The 19105-nt window shown below is 47.7% G+C and overlaps 1 protein-coding gene across 1 annotated transcript; it reads right to left on the reverse strand.

The window, feature by feature from the left end:
- Positions 1–984: 984 nt before the first annotated feature.
- Positions 985–18807, reverse strand: WFDC1 (WAP four-disulfide core domain 1). The gene is made up of 7 exons (XM_040075591.1): positions 18360–18807; positions 12417–12612; positions 9574–9657; positions 7261–7401; positions 5267–5308; positions 4400–4474; positions 985–3614 (listed from the first exon to the last, which is right to left on the reverse strand). Exons 1-6 carry the CDS (start codon positions 18501–18503, stop codon positions 4416–4418), a joined length of 666 nt encoding a protein of 221 aa, XP_039931525.1. The 5' UTR covers positions 18504–18807; the 3' UTR covers positions 985–3614; positions 4400–4415.
- Between the last annotated feature and the right edge of the window lie 298 nt (positions 18808–19105).

Here is a 19105-nt window from a genome sequence, read left to right on the forward strand (position 1 = left end):
GGTCCAAATGACCCCAAGGATCCCAAGCACCATGAGAGGTCCAAATGACCCCAAGGATCCCAAGCACCTTGAGAGGTCCAAGGATCCCAAGCACCATGAGAGGTCCAAGGATCCCAAGCATCATGACAGGTCTGAGGTCCAAGGTCCAAGTGATCCCAAGGATCCCAAGCACCATGAAAGGTCCGAGGATCCCAAGGATCACTTCACTGACACAGCGAGGAGCCTCCCTGACTCCTGCTGCTGGCTGGGGTCACCTCAAGCCCCCCAAACCTTTCCAAAGGGCCAGCACCCGCTGCTGTCCCCCCGTGGCTCAGCTGCAGGCCGGCCCTGTCCCTGCTGTGGTTTCAGGGCAGGAGGGAGGCAGTGCAGGAGGACTCCTGCCCGCTCCTGACCAGCAGGTAGAGCAGGACTGGGTGGGTGGAGCGAGTGGGGTGGTGGAGTCTGGAAATGTCCCAACCCCTGTCCTCGGCCAGCTCTGTCCTGCAGTGGGCACAGCCCATCTCTGGCCTTTGCCCTGCTTGGTTTCTCCACCCTCTGAGGTTCCTGCAAAGCAGCCTGAGCAGCTGCTGGTGCAGCCCAGAGCACCTGAGCTGGCAGCACCAGCACTGACCCAGTGCCAGGGCAAACAAAGGGTCGCTTCTCAGGGGCACCCCCAGCCTCCCCAGGGCTGCCCACCAGCTCCTCTGCGGGCAGAGCAAGTGCAGGGGCCAAGAAATGAGGGTCTGACCCACAGCAGTGGCCCCTCTGAAAAGGGACAGGGGTGGTGGATGTGTTTTGGGGTCTGTCACCTCCCTTCCAGTGGACAAAATCACTTTTGTCTCCCTACGCTTGTGTTACGTTCTCCCAACAACTAAAATTTAGAAGATTTGTCCTTTTTTTTTTTTTTTTTTTTCCCCCCAATAATCCAAAGCTGAAAGTCCATCAAAAAGACACAACTGAAACTCGTCAGGGCTGAAAAACAGATTGGTCACTTTTAATTTTTAATTGAGCACCAAAGCAGAACCTGAACACGTCTGAGCGCCAGGGGCACAAACCAGGGAGGGGCTGCACAGATCCTCGGGGCAGTGGGAGGCCGTGGGCACTGCCAGCACTCAGTGACACACAGGAAGGATTTCATAGCACCAAACACGCTGCAAAGTGTTCATGGAAACGTGAAAAATAACCCACACCAGGCATTTCCTGCCGTGCCGCTGATAGAGCATCTGTCTTTGGAGAGAAGGGCGGCTGAGGACAACTCACCTGCTCTGTGTTTTCATCTCAGTGTCTGAGTTTCACATTTCAGCGTTTCGCTGTTGGCAGCACAGCACTCGGACAAGTCCCTTCTGCGGCTTTTGTTTCTGAGTTTGATAATTAGTAACTTGGATTAACTTGGAAAAAAAACCCAAACCCTGAGCATTATAGCACCACGAAGAAGGGTGATGGCTTTGATAACACCCAGTAAACAGAAACTCACCATCAAATTATTAATTTATCAATTTTCCTTTTTAAAAAATTACTTTTGCTAGCAGAAAATACCTGTACTGTCGCAGCCAGGTGGTTCAGGTACGTGCTTCTGCAGCTACAAAGAAAACAGACACTGAAGAGAATGTGTCCACTCAAATTAAGCATATTTTGGGCTGCTTTGAGAGATTAGGTAGAGATTTGAAGTTCTACTCTTTGAAATTTGTGAATGTTCCACACCAGTTTTTCATCTAGCCCCTCATAAGGTTTTAGGAATTTTTTAGTTTAAAATAGAACATTTTGGGATTTACTCTTCGGGGCTTAGCAGTGATTGCTGGAAGGCTTTGCTCCTTTAATTGGAATTTGATTTTTTTTCTGCAGAAATTAGTGCTGAACAAAATCAATCCATTTCACTGAGCAGCACCGAGGAGCGAGGCTACAGTAGGATAAGTGGAGAGTTTCCGGTCTAAACACAGATTGGAACTATAAAATATGGATTGGAGCCTGGATAACCTGGTCTAGTGGAAGGTGATGAGCTTTAGGCTCCCTTCCCACCCAAACCATTCTAAAATTCTGTGCCTCCTGTGTCCGAGCAGGAATTAAGATCTCCTTGCAGGAAGCTGTAAAAGATAAAGCTGTAGAAATAGCTCTGTCCAAACATGGTGCTGCATTTAATAGCTTGCAGTCTGAAAAAAAGTGAGTTCAACAAATGAAGATATTTATGAAATTGTGGAGCCCTTCAGCCGTTCCTTTGCTCTGTGGAGCGCCCAGGACTGTGTTTAGAATAGGAAACAGAAGAGCAGTTTGGCACCTCCCATCTCTCCAGCTGCAAATGTCATGTGCAAAGTATCAAGAGTTTTATAAATGTCTTGGATTTGGCTTGAACCATTGAGTGAGTGGAGAAAAAAAAACCCCAAAACAACCCTGTATTTTGTGAGTGGAAGCAGGCACTTGCATTTGTGAATTGGGTGTTTATATGCAGTGCTACTACTGTGCAAATTAAAATGCTAATTTCATGCATGCAGATGGAGACGTGGACTAAACCACGGAGCAAACGTGGCTTTTCTGCCAAACAATTCTGGCTGGTTTGTCATAATAAATGCATCTGTCCCTTCAGGACTGCCACAGGAAAGGAAAACCTTCATAGAAAATGTGTTTTCCATCATATAACGCTAAACAGCTAAGAGAAGCTGTGAGGCCCAAATACAAATATCCAGATTTTAAGGATTTATGGAAGCCAACACAAAGGCACAGGACTCCTAAGGAGCAGTGGCCCATCTGCCAGACAATCCTTTTCATCACACACATTTATCCTGGGTTTGCTTCTCTAACACATTTAACAAATTATCCAGACTTCAGGCCTCTTGCTGAGGTTTTGCAGGTACAAAGCCACAGATTTTGTGAGTATTAACAGTGCTGGCTAAAACCAGCACATTACAAAGCTTGGCACGCTTTTGTGTGTCTGCCTGGATATTGTAGGAAGGAATCTGTTCCGTTATTAACTCTCAATCTGCGGCTCACAGACTGAGGAGAGCAAAGTAACCTAAAAACATTTATAAAGCTGCTTTTTCTCCTAGCTTAAACTTCCTCAAATTCTTATGACTTCAGATTTAACCATTTAGAGTGGGTGTCAAGCCTGTTTTGTTTTTGTTTTTTTTTTTTTTTTAATTTGGATATAAATAGGAAAAGAAGAAACTTGCGTGTTTCTTTGAATTTTAAACTGACGAAAAGGCTTCTTTAAAGGAGCTGTTCAAGACAGGGAGGCACTGGATTTGATCTTCAGTCTCCCCTATTTTAAAGCAACTTAGATATGACATTTAGGTAGAATTCTGACGTCACTGGGTTGTGTTCACAGGCCTGAAATCTGAATTGGACACACAGCAAGCACAATAAGGGCAGGCTCCGTGTCAGCAGCCTGATCATGGCACTGTGGCTTACAGGGATCCCTTGGAGATGTTTGCATTTCATTTGCAGAAAGGCAGGTGATAAGCAGTGTGGTTTCCTTCAGGGCATCACATTTCTCCTCTTCCTGGTGGGGTTAAAATCTGGACTCATCCTGTTCCTTGGATAATGGATTTCTTTTTTTTGTCAGTGATGGGCAGGGATCGGGGGGATGCTGGAGATCTGGGACCAGAAAGCTGCTGGGCAAAGCGTTCCTTGACTGAGTGGTCCAGCTGGGTGAAAACCAAACAGCAAAAGGAAATAAAAGTAAGAGGAATTAAAATATTTATCTTTCCTGGGATGTTTGCACAGAACTTGTCCTTAAGTAGCTGAGTAATCTTAACAGCCAGCCTGACGTAGGTGCAGAAAGACACTGAACTGCTTTGTTTCCATAACTCCCAGCTAAGCCCAGGTTAATTTTAAAGTGAAGCTGAAAGTGTTGAGAAAACCATCTTGGGACAGAACTTTTGGTGTAATAAATATTTTCATTTTTGCCCAATGCAAGGCTGATAAAATGGACGGAGCTTTTGCTGTTGGCTTGGCTCTGCCCAGATAAACATCACATGAGTGGGTCCCACTGCTCAGCACAAGTGTTCACACACAAAAAATTACCCCACAAAATGCCCCATGTGCTGAAGTATTTGCTAGACTGACCCTTTTTGCAGCCAGTCCAGAATAAGCATATTTTTCGTTTTTCTGGCAGGACCAGTTACACCTGCATTAGAAGAAGCTCCTAAACACAAAATTTGAAGTCTTAAGGAGCACCAATTATTTTTTCATCCTAAAAATCACTCCATCCTCTAAATACCCACAAGGCAAAGGTTCTGCAGAGAAATCAGGTGTGTCTGCTTGGAATGAGAGCGTTTCATGCACCTGTACAGGGTTTGAAGGGGTTGTCCTCACTCCAGCGTTTTGCTTAGAGGAAATAATCACCCTCAGACAATCGTTTCTCTGAATAATTGCATTCTAAGCACCAGCTCTTTCCACCCAGCTTTCCCTTCATTCACAGGGCACTTACCCAGCCACACCTTCAATTAGCCTAAATGCTTCTGCTGGTTTTTCACGTAGCCGACCAAATTGTTGGAATTGCTGCCTGTAAAACAAACGCCAGCAGAATCAGGTTTTGGGTTAGGCTGTGGCAAAGGGCGTCTTGAGGTTCTTTCAAAAGTGCAGCTTTATTGGTCTCATTATTTAGCAGTTCTTTTGGAGGGCGGGGAGAGCCCACATTGGAAGAGAGGAAAGGAAATCCTTTCATGGTTTTATCAGCCAAAGTGGCCAAATTTGGCTGTCTGTAAATCTTGTACCAAAGACGCTGCCTAGTTATACCTGAATGTCACTTCCAATCTGATCCACGTCCAAGAGGGAGGAACCAGGAGCTTTGAAACTGTGAGGAAAGATGTGGGGGATACTCCTGCTTTCTCTGAGCCCCAGATTTGTGAGAGGGAGCTGCCACCTCTCAGGGAACAGAGAGGGACTGATTCACTGGGCTCCAGCCATCCCTCACCTCTTACCACAGTCCAAAACGCTGCTTTTGACAGACCTCTGTGTTCAGAGTCCTGGGCCAAGAGCAAAGCTCCAAAAATATGCTTAAAAATAATAAAAAAAAAGATTATTGGACTGGGTGGTTCCCCTGGCAGAAGATTGTACTATTTAACTCTTTCTGCCACTGCTGAAAATGCTGGTTCTCAAGAGTCCTCCATGGTCAGGACATTGTAGATCTTAAAATAAGACCTTCTGAGCACGGCATAAAGAGATGAGGATAAAGAATCTCTTTTTTTTCTATGTTTCTTTTTTTCTTCATTTCATAAGGAGCAAATTCCTTGTAAGCACTGCAAGAATGAAAAAGCTTAATAACAACAGCAAACACTTCATGGCAGCAGCTTACCCAAGTATTCCTTGTAATACTTATGCCTCAGGCTGTGTCCATCTGGAAGAGAAGGTACATGGTGAGAACACACCCAGTCAGCCTTCATTTTTTGTGTTCAACCCTGACCTTCTGTGTACAGCACAGAGAAATTAGAGATATGGAAATAATAACCTCACAATGAGGAAAATGAAAGCCCTCTGTAGCTGAAGTAATTTGGATTGCTACAAACCTCTTATAAAGTGCTGAGATTACTGAGCTCTGTGGACACAACTCACTTGCCAGAGGAGTGGGAATTGCCGCTAGCATTTTATAACCTTTTCAGTAGCTACAAGTCAAGGAATCCGAGGCCTTTCCAAATGAAATAAAATGTGGTAACATTTCAGACCATATATTAGTATTTTGTGTAATTTAATCTCCAGCCAGGTTGTTGTTTACTATTTATATAATTATTTAAACTCTTAGAAATAATTCATGTCTAAGATCCCCGGAGTTCTGCATGACATTGGTTACTATGGATGTTATTAAAGAAAAAGTTATAAAAGAGATGATCCAAAAGCCCTGGAAAAATTGTTTCGGAACAGAGACCTGGTTTGCTGCTTCCCCTGGGTTTTACAGTGACCAAATGGCAAAACTGATGTCCCACGTCACTGCACTGAGGTGATTTGTAGCCCAGTGCCAATGTACATACCCTACCATTCAGTGAATAGCTAAACATGTTATGAGCTTTCCTGGAAAATATTTTGGCATGTATGAAATTCTTTTTTGGGCAAATGCGTCAGCAGGATAAGGGCAACAAAGTTTAGGGTGCAGAAAGCAAAGTCAGAAGACAAAAAAGGAATGTAAAACTCAGATGTCCCATTGAAGCCTGCAGTAACATATAAATATTTCTCATTTTTGTGCCACAAGGTAACAGCACGTGCAGACACAACACCAGAGGACACTGGCATGGAGCATCCAGGTGTCCTGGTCCCTTCCCTTCTGGCCCTGCCCTGCAAACATCAGCATGCAAGAGAATCACACAGAATAAGAGAATCACAGAATCACCAGGTTGGAAAAGACCTTCAAGATCATTTGGTCCAACCCAGCCCCAACACCTCAACTAAACCACGGCACCGGGTGCCACATCCAGTCTGTATTTAAACACATCCAGGGATGGTGACTCCACCACCTCCCTGGGCAGACAATTCCAGGATTTTATGACTCTTTCTGTAAAAAACCTTTTCCTAATATCCAACCTGTATTTCCCTTGGTGCAGCCTGAGACTGTGTCCTCTCCTCCTGTCAGTGCTGCCTGGACAAAGAGACCAACCCCACCTGAGCACAGCCACCTCCAGGAGGTTGTAGAGTGATGAGGTCACCTCTGAGTCTCCTTTCCTCCAGGATAAACAACCCCAGCTCCCTCAGCCGTTCCTCACAGGGTTTGTGTTCCCAGCCCCTCACCAGCCTCGTTGCCTCCTCTGGATGTGCTCAAGGGTCTCAACATCCACCTTAAACTGAGGGGACAGAGCTGGACACAGCACTCAATGTCCACCCTAAACTGAGGGGACAGAGCTGGACACAGCACTCAATGTCCACCCTAAACTGAGGGGACACAGCTGGACACAGCACTCAAGGTGTGGCCTCACCAGTGCAGAGTACAGGGGCAGAATGACCTCCCTGCTCCTGCTGGCCACACCATTCCTGACACAGGCCAGGTGCCATTGGCCTTGGCCGCCAGGGCACACCCTGGCTCATGTCCAGCTGCTGTCACCAGCACCCCCAGGTCCCTTTCCTCCTGGACACTGTCCAGCCACAGTCCCCAGCCTAGAACGCTACAGGGGGGTTTTGTGGCCAAAACGCAGGACTCGACACTTGGACTCGTTAAACTCCATCTTGTTGGGCTCTGCTCATCCATCCAACCCTTCCAGGCCTCTCTGCAGAGCCCTCCTACCTTCCCACACACGCTCCCAGCTTAGAGTCATCTGCCAATGTACCGATTCGAAAGAGGAGGGGCAGGGAGGGTGCAGCACTGACCTGGGTTTCCCCGGAGCTTGATGCACTGGCCCCTGTTGGGGATGCCCTCGGCCGTGTTGCCCGGGTTGATGATGTGGCACTCGTAGCCCGTGGGGCAGTGCAGGGGCTCGTCCCCATCCTCCGTGGTGCTGCAGGCCTCGGCTGCAAGAGAAGCCTGCAGGTCACCCACCCACCCACCGCGGCTGTGACACCCACGGGCACCCGAACACGGCCACACAACCCCACCTCGGGCTCGTGGCCGTGGGGGCAGCACGGGGCTGGACCTGCCTGACACGGCTCAGCCCCATTCCCTGCACAGAGCCTCCCCACAGCCCGGTGTGCAGCCTCTGCGCCAGCTGCGCCGTGGATTGCACCCACCACTGAGGCCTTAGGATTTCAGCTGTTGTGTTTTTCATATATTTGCAATCCTGCAGTTCTTTAGTGCGCGGCTCTAAACTCCACACACAGTGTCAGCTGCTGCTTTCGCATTTTGGTCAGACACAATTCCTCTCCAGGCCTGGGAATCAGGGACACCTCACTGCCTCAGGCCCTGAGAAATGTAAACTAAAATGAGTTGAGGGTAGCAAACTTGGGGTAAATTACTTCATTACCTGAGGCTGTAATTGGAAGGTTAACTCCCAATATGCAAATGGACCAAACATAAAAGTGTGAAAACCTGTGACCATTGCCCATTTCTGGGTGTAGCCCTGGGGGCTTTGTCTGCCCTAAATGTACCTGAATGTCGTTCAATAAATAGAACTGCTTTTTATTCCCTTAACTCTGTGTGCCCTCTGCTTTTAGGTAGCCCAAAAAGGCATGACACATCCCTGCAGGATGATCCCTCCATGGGGCTGCTCCCTCCAAGCAGGGATCAGCGTGTCCCAGCCAGGCTCTGGGCTGGGTGAGTGTAGCAGTTTCAGGTTTGCCAATTCCTGTTTCCTGGCCAATGCCATTTCTCTAGTGGTTTGAGTGCCTGCTAGAATTGTTTACTCTTTTTCTGCTGTGAGATAAGATTGGGAGAAAAGCGAAGCGGGCTCCAAGTCGGGGAACGTGAGCAGGAAGCTGGCAGTGTGCTGCCCTGTTCTCTGCTCCACACACATGGACCTGCTGCAGAATCCAAAGCTCAGGGGTGACGCACTGCGGGGTCAGGCAGTGCCACCCCCTGTGCCAGACACAGGTTTCACCACTTTGACCCGGGACAGGCAGCAAGTGCAGCTCAGAATGGCGAGGTGAAGCAGTACTCAGGTAGTTTTTGTGGCCTTTACATGTACGGACTCTGCAGGGCCACTCCACCCTCTCCTTTTTAATTTCAAGGATGTCTGCTGCAGATCTCATGCTGTGACTGATGGTTCTTACTTCCCTAATTACTCCCTCAAACTGAGATGAAGGTGTTCAGATAAGAACAAATAATATAAGCATGACAGGGATGGATGAGGAGGAACCTATTTTATCTTATTTCTAGCTGTGCAGCTTCAATGAGCTGGAGGCAGAATATTCTCTTCAAAAACTTGGAGTTTCCATAATAGATGTGAGTTGAGGCTCAGTGAATCTAAAACCATCTGTGTAAGACCAAAGATGGGAATTTATTGGCACTATTGGATCTGATTAAGCTGATCAAAAGCTGGGTTAACATTTCATGAAGAACCCAAAATCTTCAGATGTCCATTCATCTGGGAATGCCTCATAGAAGAAAACTTCTCTTCCCACCTCCCCATTCCCTCCTTATTCCAATTTCAGGTATTGGAAAAAATTAATTAGTACCCCTTTTCCTATGGAATGAACCTGCGACGCTTAAGCTCATGATCAGCCTCCAAACTTAGATGCCCCAGGTTCCTGTCAGCTTGACACAGCTCTGCAGCAGTTTGCCAGGGCCCCTGTCCAAAGCTCCTTCAGATCCAAGAGCCACAGCCCCAGCCCAAGGCATCTGGGTGATGAGGACATCCTGGATTAAAGGATCTCCCATCCCAAGTCCACCCACGGTCTATCAGGAAGCTGGCAGAGAGTTGTGTGTGTGATGACGAAGCCTTTTTCTAAAAGAAAGATATATCTCTAATTATTTGAAGAATGGTTACAAGCCCAGTCCCCTGCAGCATTCCTAGTGCTCTGCTGGATAATCCATATCCATATCCATATCCATATCCATATCCATAAAAAGTAATTCATTTACTGCACCAGAAATCAGCCCCCAGCACCACACAGAGTTATTCCTGTGAAAACTCCAGACAAATACCACCAGCCCAACATCCCAGGCAAGCTCTGTGTATGAGGGATTTATTCTCCAGGGCCTTTGTGTGATTATGGATATTTCAGAGAAGAGTGAGAAATGTCCTGTACCTTGTAAGACTTCCTCTGGGCCATCCAAAAGCCACCCGTTGCCTCCCAGCCAGCGGGGTTTGGGCTGAACCAGCCAGTCCAACACTGAAAAAGACAGAAACAAGAGACCACAGTGTCAAGATGCAGCAGCCACAGGGCACTGTGTCATGGAAAAGCCATGGATTTCCTCTAAGGGCCTGTGAGGAGGCTGCCTGATGGATCGATCTGATTTTGACTTCTATTGGTGCTCTTGTCCCAGTTATGGATGTTGTCCAGGACCACAAGAACCTGGTGGCCTAGAGGCCCAAGCAGCTGCTGCTTCCCATTCTCATTCCCATGGCAGGGAAGGATGAGGTGGCTGCCTCGCTTCTGTCAGCATTAATTCAGGCTGGGATTGACTCTTCTCCTGAATACAGAAACACAGGATGGTTTGGGTTGGAAAGGACCTTAAAGATCATCTCATTCCAATCCCCTGCCGTGGGCAGGGATATCTTCCACTATCCCAGGTTGCTCCAAGACTCATCCAACCTGTCCTTGGACACTTCCAGGGATGGGGCATGGAAAATGCCATCCCAAGAAAAGAGCTGCCCTTGAGTGACTTCTACAATTCGACCCAGTGGAAATTTTGCAACATCAGTTTGCTTGGGACACCTTTGCCACTCATCAATCCCCCAGAAACCAGAAGTGTGGAACTGACCTCCACCCCCAACTTGCACTCCAGCCCCCCACCCCATACCCAATTTGCGTGAAGATCACCACCACCATCCCCGTCCCCTCCCAGCTTGCCCAGTGTGGAAACTTTTGAACCCCTCAGGGAAACCCCCGAGGCTTTGCCCTAGAATAATGCACCATAGAGTTCCTCCACCTAGGAGAAAGAAAAGACTTCCCCCATGGTGCCCTGCAACACTATGTGATCTACCTCAGTTTTACTTTCCCCATGTGTCCCTAATTCTCGTGGTTTCTCCTTTCCCTGTGTCCCCATTGGTTGGGGTATCCCTGGTGGCCTGTTCTCATGTCACCTATAGGGCACTGCCCTTTGCCCTGCCCTTTGTAGTGCCCTTGTGCCATCAGACCATTGGTTCCTGACCCCACACTTAACCTTGTGCACACCTTTGATCTTGGTCTTTGTTCCCAATTCCTTTGGTGTGGAGGATGATAAACCTTCCCTGGAAATTTATCATATACAAGTCCTTTCTTGGCTCTCCTCGCTGAGCTAGCCATGGTGTGTGCTTGCAGGAATAGGGTAAAAAGCTAGCCTGTCATTTCTTCTAAGTAAGTGCAGCTAACAGGCAATCTGTAAGTTTCCACGTGAAGCTGTTTTGGGAATGAGAAGTTCCTTTAACACAACAATTTATTCTGAGGGTGAAAAATAAGTGCACCTGTAATAACAAGGGATTTTTCCTGTGAGAATCAGTCAAGAAAATATGTAAACAATATGAGAATGGATAGATTTGATGGACAAGTAAAATGCCTTTTACTAACCCACAGAATAATTAACAAGAAAGCTAGTAACCAATTAGGAGTTGCCCCCGAGGTTTGTAAAAACTGTATAAAAGACAGCATGCAGCCATAATAAAGAGTCTTCTGAGCCTTCTGAATTTTACTGTGTCCCTCTTTGTGTTGTGACTGCCTCAACAGTGACATGTGTGGTGTGTGGACTTGACTCCCTTGCCTGTGTGCCTACCTGAGCAGCTTTTGTGGAGGAGATGCTTCTTGGGAATACACAGCTGTGATGGTCCATGGACCATCCACAGAAAACAATTCATTCCTCTAGAGGATCATGGCTATCTCAGCAATGACTCCCCTTTGGGAAGTCCCCTTGAGAGATTTCCTTATAGCTCCGGCTGAGCAAAAGTGCTTCAACCCATGAGCCTTTGCGGTTATATGTTAATGTTTCATCCCCATTGGTTTCTCCCCTTTCTCCTGGTTTTTGCCCCTCCTGATTGGTTCTTTTTGGATCCTTCCCCTGATTTGTCCCTTTTCAAATTCCTTTCCCCATTGGTCAGTTGTGAAACCCCGCCCCGGGCCACCCTATATAATCCCTCTTCCCTGGAACCATTTGGGTCTATCCCCCCTGGAATTCCTCCCCTGTGGAATAAAGAAGCTCTCCTGGAGATTGGAAAGACCCCATCTCACTGCTTTTACTCCTGAGTCGCACGGGGTGGCAAACACGGCTTTACTGCTCAGGCAACCTCACACAGAGCTGATCGCTCTGCATCTGAGAGCGCACCAAAGAGCTGATCACTGTGTGTCTGAGAGTGCACCAAAGAGCTCATCATTCTGCACCTGAGTGTGCACAAGAGCTGATCACTGTGTGCCTGAGAGTGCACCAAAGAGGTGATCACTCTGCACCTGAGTGTGCACAAGAGCTGATCACTGTGTGCCTGAGAGTGCACCAAAGAGGTGATCACTCTGCACCTGAGTGTGCACAAGAGCTGATCACTGTGTGCCTGAGAGTGCACCAAAGAGGTGATCACTCTGCACCTGAGTGTGCACAAGAGCTGATCACTGTGTGCCTGAGAGTGCACCAAAGAGGTGATCACTCTGCACCTGAGTGTGCACAAGAGCTGATCACTGTGTGCCTGAGTGTGCACAAGAGCTGATCACTGTTTGCCTGAGAGTGCACCAAAGAGATGATCCCTCTGCACCTGAGTGTGCACAAGAGCTGATCACTCTGTGCCTGAGAGTGCACAAGAGCTGATCACTCTGTGCCTGAGAGTTCCTGTGCTTCCATCAATCTAGGTGTGTTTTTAAAGTCGCTTCTAGTGAGGAAAGTCGTGGCATCTCTACCACTGGACCAGACCGCAACAGGTAGCACCAACCACCATCAGTTCCATGTTGATACAGCCCAGGGGTGCCTGTACCTGGCGGGGGCTGCACGGACTCGAGGCAGGCGTAGATGCAGCCGTTGTAGCAGCAGCGCTTGTGGCGCTGGCACTCGGAGTCGGAGCGGCAGCTGGGCACCTCGCAGGCGCGCTCCGGCAGGCTCTGCGGCGGCGGCGGGCACCGGTCGTTCCTCTGCTGGTGGGAACTGTGAGAATGAAGAGGGTACTCATAATCCTTTGCAAAGAGAAGAAAAGGAAATCAGGTTGTCTTGGGTTGCAATGCGAGACGTATTCTATTCCCAATCTGTTGAAATTGGTTGAAGAGGTGTTTTTCTTTATCTCATAACTCTGGGGGGAGAAGAGGGCGGGTGTCTTTCTGGTCTTTATCTCTTCTACGGCCCATCCTCCCTGCAGGGGATATCTGCTGTTAATGGGCCATCGAGGCTCACTGTATGACTGATACAATTCCATCATCCCATTGGGAGATGCTCCACCCAGTGCGAGGAGCCCAGCATTCCTACCTGGATAAAACCTGAGATTTGGAACACTGGGACAGCCTGTGTGCACTGGATTCCCAGAGGAAGACCAGACCCATCACACCACCACTGGACCCTTCTACAGGATCATCTCTACTCCAACAGAACCATATCTGCCACTGCAGGAGGACTTGATTGGACTGCTCCCAACACTCTGACCAACAGGGTATCAGGTCGTATTCTGACTCTGACAAATGTCCCTGGTAGCACCTCTCTCCTCATTGGGCTCCTTCCATCTCCATCATCTTGTCTGGACCAGAATTTGTTCATCCACAGTGGAGCTCTGAGTTGTTAAATTAGAGGCCATTTCTAAATCATGGGACATTGTGGGTGAGATCTGTGAGAGTGATGCCAGCTTCATCCCAAAGAAAATAAAGCCAGGTTTCACTGCAGCAGAAAGGAGCTGAGCTGCTCATTACACCCTGACAGGACAAGGGAGGTGTAAAGTGGATTAAAAGGCACAGGAGCATTTATGAGGCACCAATTCAGATATTTTTCACACTGGGGTTGTTTTAGCAAGAAGCCAAATCCCTCCAGCAGAGAGGTGAATAAACCCAGCCCACTCCTTTCTCACCTGTGGCTCAACCACTCACTCACCTCTGGGCTGCAGCTCGGCTCCCCAGGGCAGCAGAAAGTGCTCAGGGCACTCAGGTCTCACTTTTATTAACAACCATTTCTAAGCTCTAATAAAACCAAAAGGTGAATTCTAGATTTGCACTTTTAAGAGAGATCAGCATCAAGCCAGGGGCATGAAGTGAGAGCTGCCCTGGCCTCACGAGCAGGCTGGTAAGAGCCATAAATACATAAAAATGTGTGTAAAGGTACACTTGGCCCAGTCACTGGTGTGTTACAAAATCAGTGATGAGAAACTGGGGTTGTTATTCCAAGAATAAACATGGTGCAACAGTCCCCAGGGGGTTCTAGGACATTTCACCACCAGACTGTGGAGAAATTTGAGGTGAGCTGAACATCCCTCTCTACATCCTGCTGTATCCTCATTGCTGTATCCCCCAGTGGCTCCTTTGGAGCATCTGTGCCTTTGAGAGCAGCCTCTTCCTCCATGGATTCCCCCAAAAACTGGCCAAGGAGAGACCATTGGAGATGGAGCGGCAGAGAGACAGTGAATTCCTGAATATTTTCACTAATGACAGTCTCTCGTCCTGTTCCCATTATCAATAAACAATTTCAGCTTTTTCCTTTAAAACCCTTTCACGACATTGTTTTCCCACGAATGGATAGGCTGTTTAAACCACTAAAAAGGCTTGGAAAAACCCAATTTTGTTGATGTTTTCCATGCTGAAGGTGCAAGCTCTCATATTAGTCCATTCCTCAAAAGCTGGAAACACTCCAAACTTGAAACATGTTTTAAAATTGAAGATATTGAAAAGACACTTTTTTTTTTGGGGGGGGGGTGTTTGCTGGATTTTAAATAGAGAAAATTTTCAGACCAGATGCAATTTTGGGATATAAGGGAGCACTGGACAATAAATCTGTGCAGTTCCAAACACTGGACAAGTCTCCTTGTTGGAGGGAGTGTTCATCCTGGAAGGTCACACTTTGCTATTCTATTTGAAAGGTCAACTGCAGATGGAAATGTGACCAAAATAATACTGGCAAATAGTAGATATATGAAAAAAAAAAAAAAAAAAAAAAAAAAAAAAAAAAAAAAAAAAAAAAAAAAAAAACCGAAAAAAACACCCCACCAAACAATTACTGCAGTTGCCTCGCAGATGATTCAGAAACCAAGAAGCCAAAGTTGCAATGAACAGCTGGCTCCATGAATGAAATTTCCGTTGGGGAACAATATAAAAGTTGTAGCCAAATAACTTTGTACCTCATGACCTCCCTGCCCGTTTTCTCTGGTCACCTATTGCTCACAACTCATTTCTTTCAAAAGAAGAATATTTTGCTTATTTGTTTTAATAAACCCCCTTGTTTATGTGTGCATGAAACAGGATTCCCTCATTCCCCAAAATAACCTGGGTAAGGACGTCTCCAGGTTTGGGTTATAATGTTTTTTAAAAGTTCTCCCAGCATTCACAGTTTGGCTCTGATTTATTATTTTTGCAGATTGTGACGACAGTCAAAATTTCTTTAAAAACTTTTTTCAGTGCAGGAGATAAATTTCTGTTTCCCAGGGAGACTTATTGAATCACTTAATGACAATATCTGCCTTAGAGATAGCCAGAGTATCAAAGTAAGGGGAAAAGTTCAGAGTTCAGCTGAGGAACCCTGGAAGTCAACACAGATGAGGAAAAACCTGGATGGAATCACTCAGCCATAATTTCAATAGGAACTGAAGGATGCAGTTGCCCAAAAATCCCAGATCTGTTCTGTTATTTGTGTCTGGAACTGGTCCCCGAGCTTGTGTCAAAGCTAATTCACATTCTGCATGGAGCCCCTCGAGATGACACACGAGGTTTATTTCAGCCTCCCACCTCCAGCTCTGGCACTGCCAGGTATTCCCAAACACTGGCCATAAAACACCTTTCCTCTGGAAAAAAAAAAATACACAGTCAGGGGGAATTTGAAATCCTCCAATATTTCCATTAAAGACCTGGAAAATCACCCGTCAGTGATGATCAAAGTGGCAAACATTAGACTGAAGGCAGCTTAAACAATCTGAAGGACGAGGCCAAAGCAATGGGAATAATATTCTCCTGTTGTTGGCCCAGGATTTGTCATTTTGGTCCTGCTCTTTGCAGTTGGAAGGGTGCTGCAGAACTGGGATGGGCTCCAAGAAGATGCACAGTAATGACTAGAAGGCTGGAAAGCAGGAAATACAGAAAAAAAAGGTTTGTGTGCGTGCAGGTTCCAAAGGGAAGGCTGAGGCTGCTCTGCTCACAGGTTACTCTGAGGATATGGGGGCCAGAAATCTCCTGGGGGCACAAAGAGGGTACCCCAGGGCTGATTTATGACAGCTGGCTGCTGGAGGGTAAATAAATTGTTGGAAGAGCATTACGGCAGCTGTGAGGAATTCTTCATTTCTGGAAAACTTTAAAAGAAGGCTGGGATTTTTCTAAAACACTTGCTGTAGTTGACAGTGGAATGAAATCCAGACTGGGCCAGTTTTTCCCAACATGATGGGTGTTTTATAATGAACTGAAGCCCACTCCCAGGTAGCTCCCTCCCTCTGCCCTTTGGGAACAGTCCCTGGAATGTGGGAGCTGCAGAACACCAGCAGCAAATCACTAAATTTGACAAGTGTCCCTCTGTAAAATATATGGATACTTTTTTTTTTTTTTTTAAGCCCAGCTCCTGCATCCCACTGGGATTGCCAGGCTTTCCTCCTCACTGCAATCCCTCTTTCTCCCTTCTCCAGTCCCACTTGACCCCTCCTTGCCACCTTTCCTCAGGGTGAATGAAAAGCCCCTGGCCAGACCCCAAGCCAGCTCCTCATCCTCACACCTGCCTGTCATTCTGCATCCAGCATTTTTCTGGATTCAGGAGGATTTTCTGCTCCTCCTGCTGTAGCCTCAGATGTTCTGGGCTCAGAGCACACAAAGCTCCCTCCCCGTGTCCTTTGGGGTCCCACCGGGATGTCTGTGGCCCGTGTCCCATACGGCTGCAGGTTGTATCTGCCATCCCTCTCGCCAAGTGACTCACAAATCAGCTGCTCTGCTCCCAGACTCTGGTTTTCCCACTGCAAGGAACACAAAGCATTTGGTAGGAAAGAAAACATCCCTCTGAGAAACCAGAGGGGCTGCCAGAACCGAGTCCTGGTGCAGAAGAGGATGGAGAGCAGATGCTTTCCCCCTGACAAGGCTTTGAGGAGGAGAAAGAAAAGCGTTTTCTGTTTTCCCTGGATCAATGTTTCTGTCAATATGAGTGATTCTAGCTGAGCTTGCCAGATCAGTAGCACCTGGATTCAGGGCTGCCAGGAAAAACAGCCCTTTGAAGAAGTGCAGGTTGAAAGAAGAGGATATATCCTCAGGGGAGCCGGCTCTGCCTCGGCAGGGCTCCTTATCTGAAGATCAACATGTAAATTCCTGTTCTGCTCCTGTCCTATCTCTCCGGGTCATTCACCTCATAGTTCCTATTAAATTTGAGCTTCACACTGAAACATGGTAAAAGAACATCCATATAAATGCACTTTCCAGGGAGTGATTTTGCAGGAAATGCTGCTCTTTATATCACCATTTTCCAATTAAAGTGCAAACCAGAGGATACCTTGTCCCAAGAGAGGCTATAATGAAGAAGATTTCTTACACAATCCTGAGGTGCCTTTCAAATATCAGCACAATGTTTTCTGCAAAATTTCAAGGAGACAAGACAGAATTTCAGTTCGCTCATCGGGGGCAAGGGATGTGTGTCACAACTCTGAGTCAGCAATTGCACAAACCGAATGTCATGCACAAACATCACTCTAAAAGTCACGGGCATAAAACATCCTTTTTGAATGAAAAGCTGCAGAAAACAGATGGAGGAATCTGCCTGTGACACCAAGGTGCTGCTTGTACACGTGCAGTGGTTGGAAGATGCAATGAGACCTGAGCATAACAGAATGAACTGTTTGGGGCTTGCACCCAAGGAATTCAAGAGGCAGAAACCTTGGCTCAGTGCTGGTTTCTAAGAGAACTTGAATGGATCAAGTAAAAATTCCAAATTTATTTTTTTTTTTTTTTTAACAGTGGGTTCTAAAATTCAAGCTGTCAATTTTTTTTTTTTTTTTTTTTTTTTTCTTTTCCCCATTTCCATTTCCTCCTTGGCCAACTCTAACTGCTGTCTGGCCCAGGCACACCAGGACGGGACCCAGTAACTTGTTGCTGTCGCAGTCCCAGTTCCAGCAGTCCTGCTCCGGGTGGATTTGGGAGGGCTGGCTGTGCTCAGTGCCCCGTGAAGGCTGCCAAGAGAGCAGGGCAGGCACAGATGGTGCCCCCGAGTGTGTGCCAGGGCGTGGGCAGCAGCTCTGCCCGCAGGGAATGTGCCGGGCACGGCACAGGCGCATCCACAGGGATGCATTTCTGGGATCGCCACCCTTTAGGGAGATGGGCACGCCGCTCTGGAGCTCTCCGTGCTCCAGGGATTGCCACCAGCCCTTCCCTCCAGCACGCATTTACCCCAAAATTACCCCAAAAAGCAGCACAGGAGCTGTGCAGGGACCCCCCCCTCCCTGCTCCGAGCAATAAATCCCATCATCTTCCTCCCACTAAACCCATCCCCGGACCCGCAGGGTTTGCATTCCCCTTCTCCCCGGGCACTTTTCCCTGGCTGCCCTGGGGAGTTTCCAGGGAAAGCGGTGCCATCCCTGCGCTTCCCAAGCTTCCCCCCTTGCAGCAGCTAGGTGGCAAAAGTTCCGCGCAGCCTGGGAAAACTTCGTGAATCCATGAATCCGTGTTACACAGAGCCAGCCCGCCGAGCCAGACACCCCCGATCCCAAAAGGCGCAAGGAAAACTTCCCCGTGTAGCGGCGGGCATCCCCAAAAATCCCCCCAGCCTTACTCACATCGTATTTCTCCGTCATTTTCAGCAGAGCTCGTTTCCAGAGGGTCCTGGCAGAGCCCGGCTCCGGCAGCAGAACCGAGACGCACAAGGCTGCAGCGAAGATCTTTTTACAGAAAAGCATCTCTGGCAGCAGCCTGGAACTCATGTTTTTCCCAGGGGGAGATGGAATAAGGAGCCCGGTTCTCGGGATCCGGGCGGTTTCGAGAGAGAGAGCGAGAGCTGAGAGCTCTGAGAGCCGCTTTTCCCTGCGCAGCTTCTGGGAAGGGAAAAGGGGAAGGGTAAAAAAAAAAAAAAAAAAAAGAAAAAGAAAATAAATAAATAAATAAAAAGAGCCCACAGGCAGAAGCCGGGAGCTGCTGTTGAACTTCTTGAAGTTAGATCAGGTTCTCGGCTCGCACTCTCGCACAAAGCTCACGCTCTCCTGGAGTGATGGACGGGAAGATTACTTGGGGAGATTATTTTTAGACCTTTGTTCCCAACATCTGGCATCCTCCGAGAGCCCCATTCAGAGCCAAAGTGTGGGATCAGATGACAGCTGCCGCAGGGGGAAATAAAGGTCTCGGAGGGGTGGGCTCGGCGGATTTTTGCGAACAGTTCACCCAAACTTCCCGAGAGCCTGGGCTCTCCCTTTGTGCGCTTCCTACTGCGGGTTTGCATCTCGTTTTGACAAAGTGATAACTTCATCTGGAGCCCGCTTGAAGGAAATGATTTAACGACGTGATAAATATCCAGGGGCTTTCTTTAAAC

The sequence above is a fragment of the Hirundo rustica genome, chromosome 11 (assembly GCF_015227805.2).
Source record: "Hirundo rustica isolate bHirRus1 chromosome 11, bHirRus1.pri.v3, whole genome shotgun sequence".
Taxonomy (NCBI): domain Eukaryota; kingdom Metazoa; phylum Chordata; class Aves; order Passeriformes; family Hirundinidae; genus Hirundo; species Hirundo rustica.

Excerpts from the sequence above, each read along its gene's own strand:
- WFDC1 (XM_040075591.1), bottom strand. The coding sequence starts at position 18,503 with ATGAGTTCCAGGCTGCTGCCAGAGATGCTTTTCTGTAAAAAGATCTTC. Across the intron at positions 9,658-12,416 it reads GTCCGTGCAGCCCCCGCCAG|TGTTGGACTGGCTGGTTCAG; the intron begins GTACAGGCACCC and ends TGTCTTTTTCAG. Across the intron at positions 5,309-7,260 it reads CAAGCTCCGGGGAAACCCAG|ATGGACACAGCCTGAGGCAT; the intron begins GTCAGTGCTGCA and ends CTTCTCTTCCAG.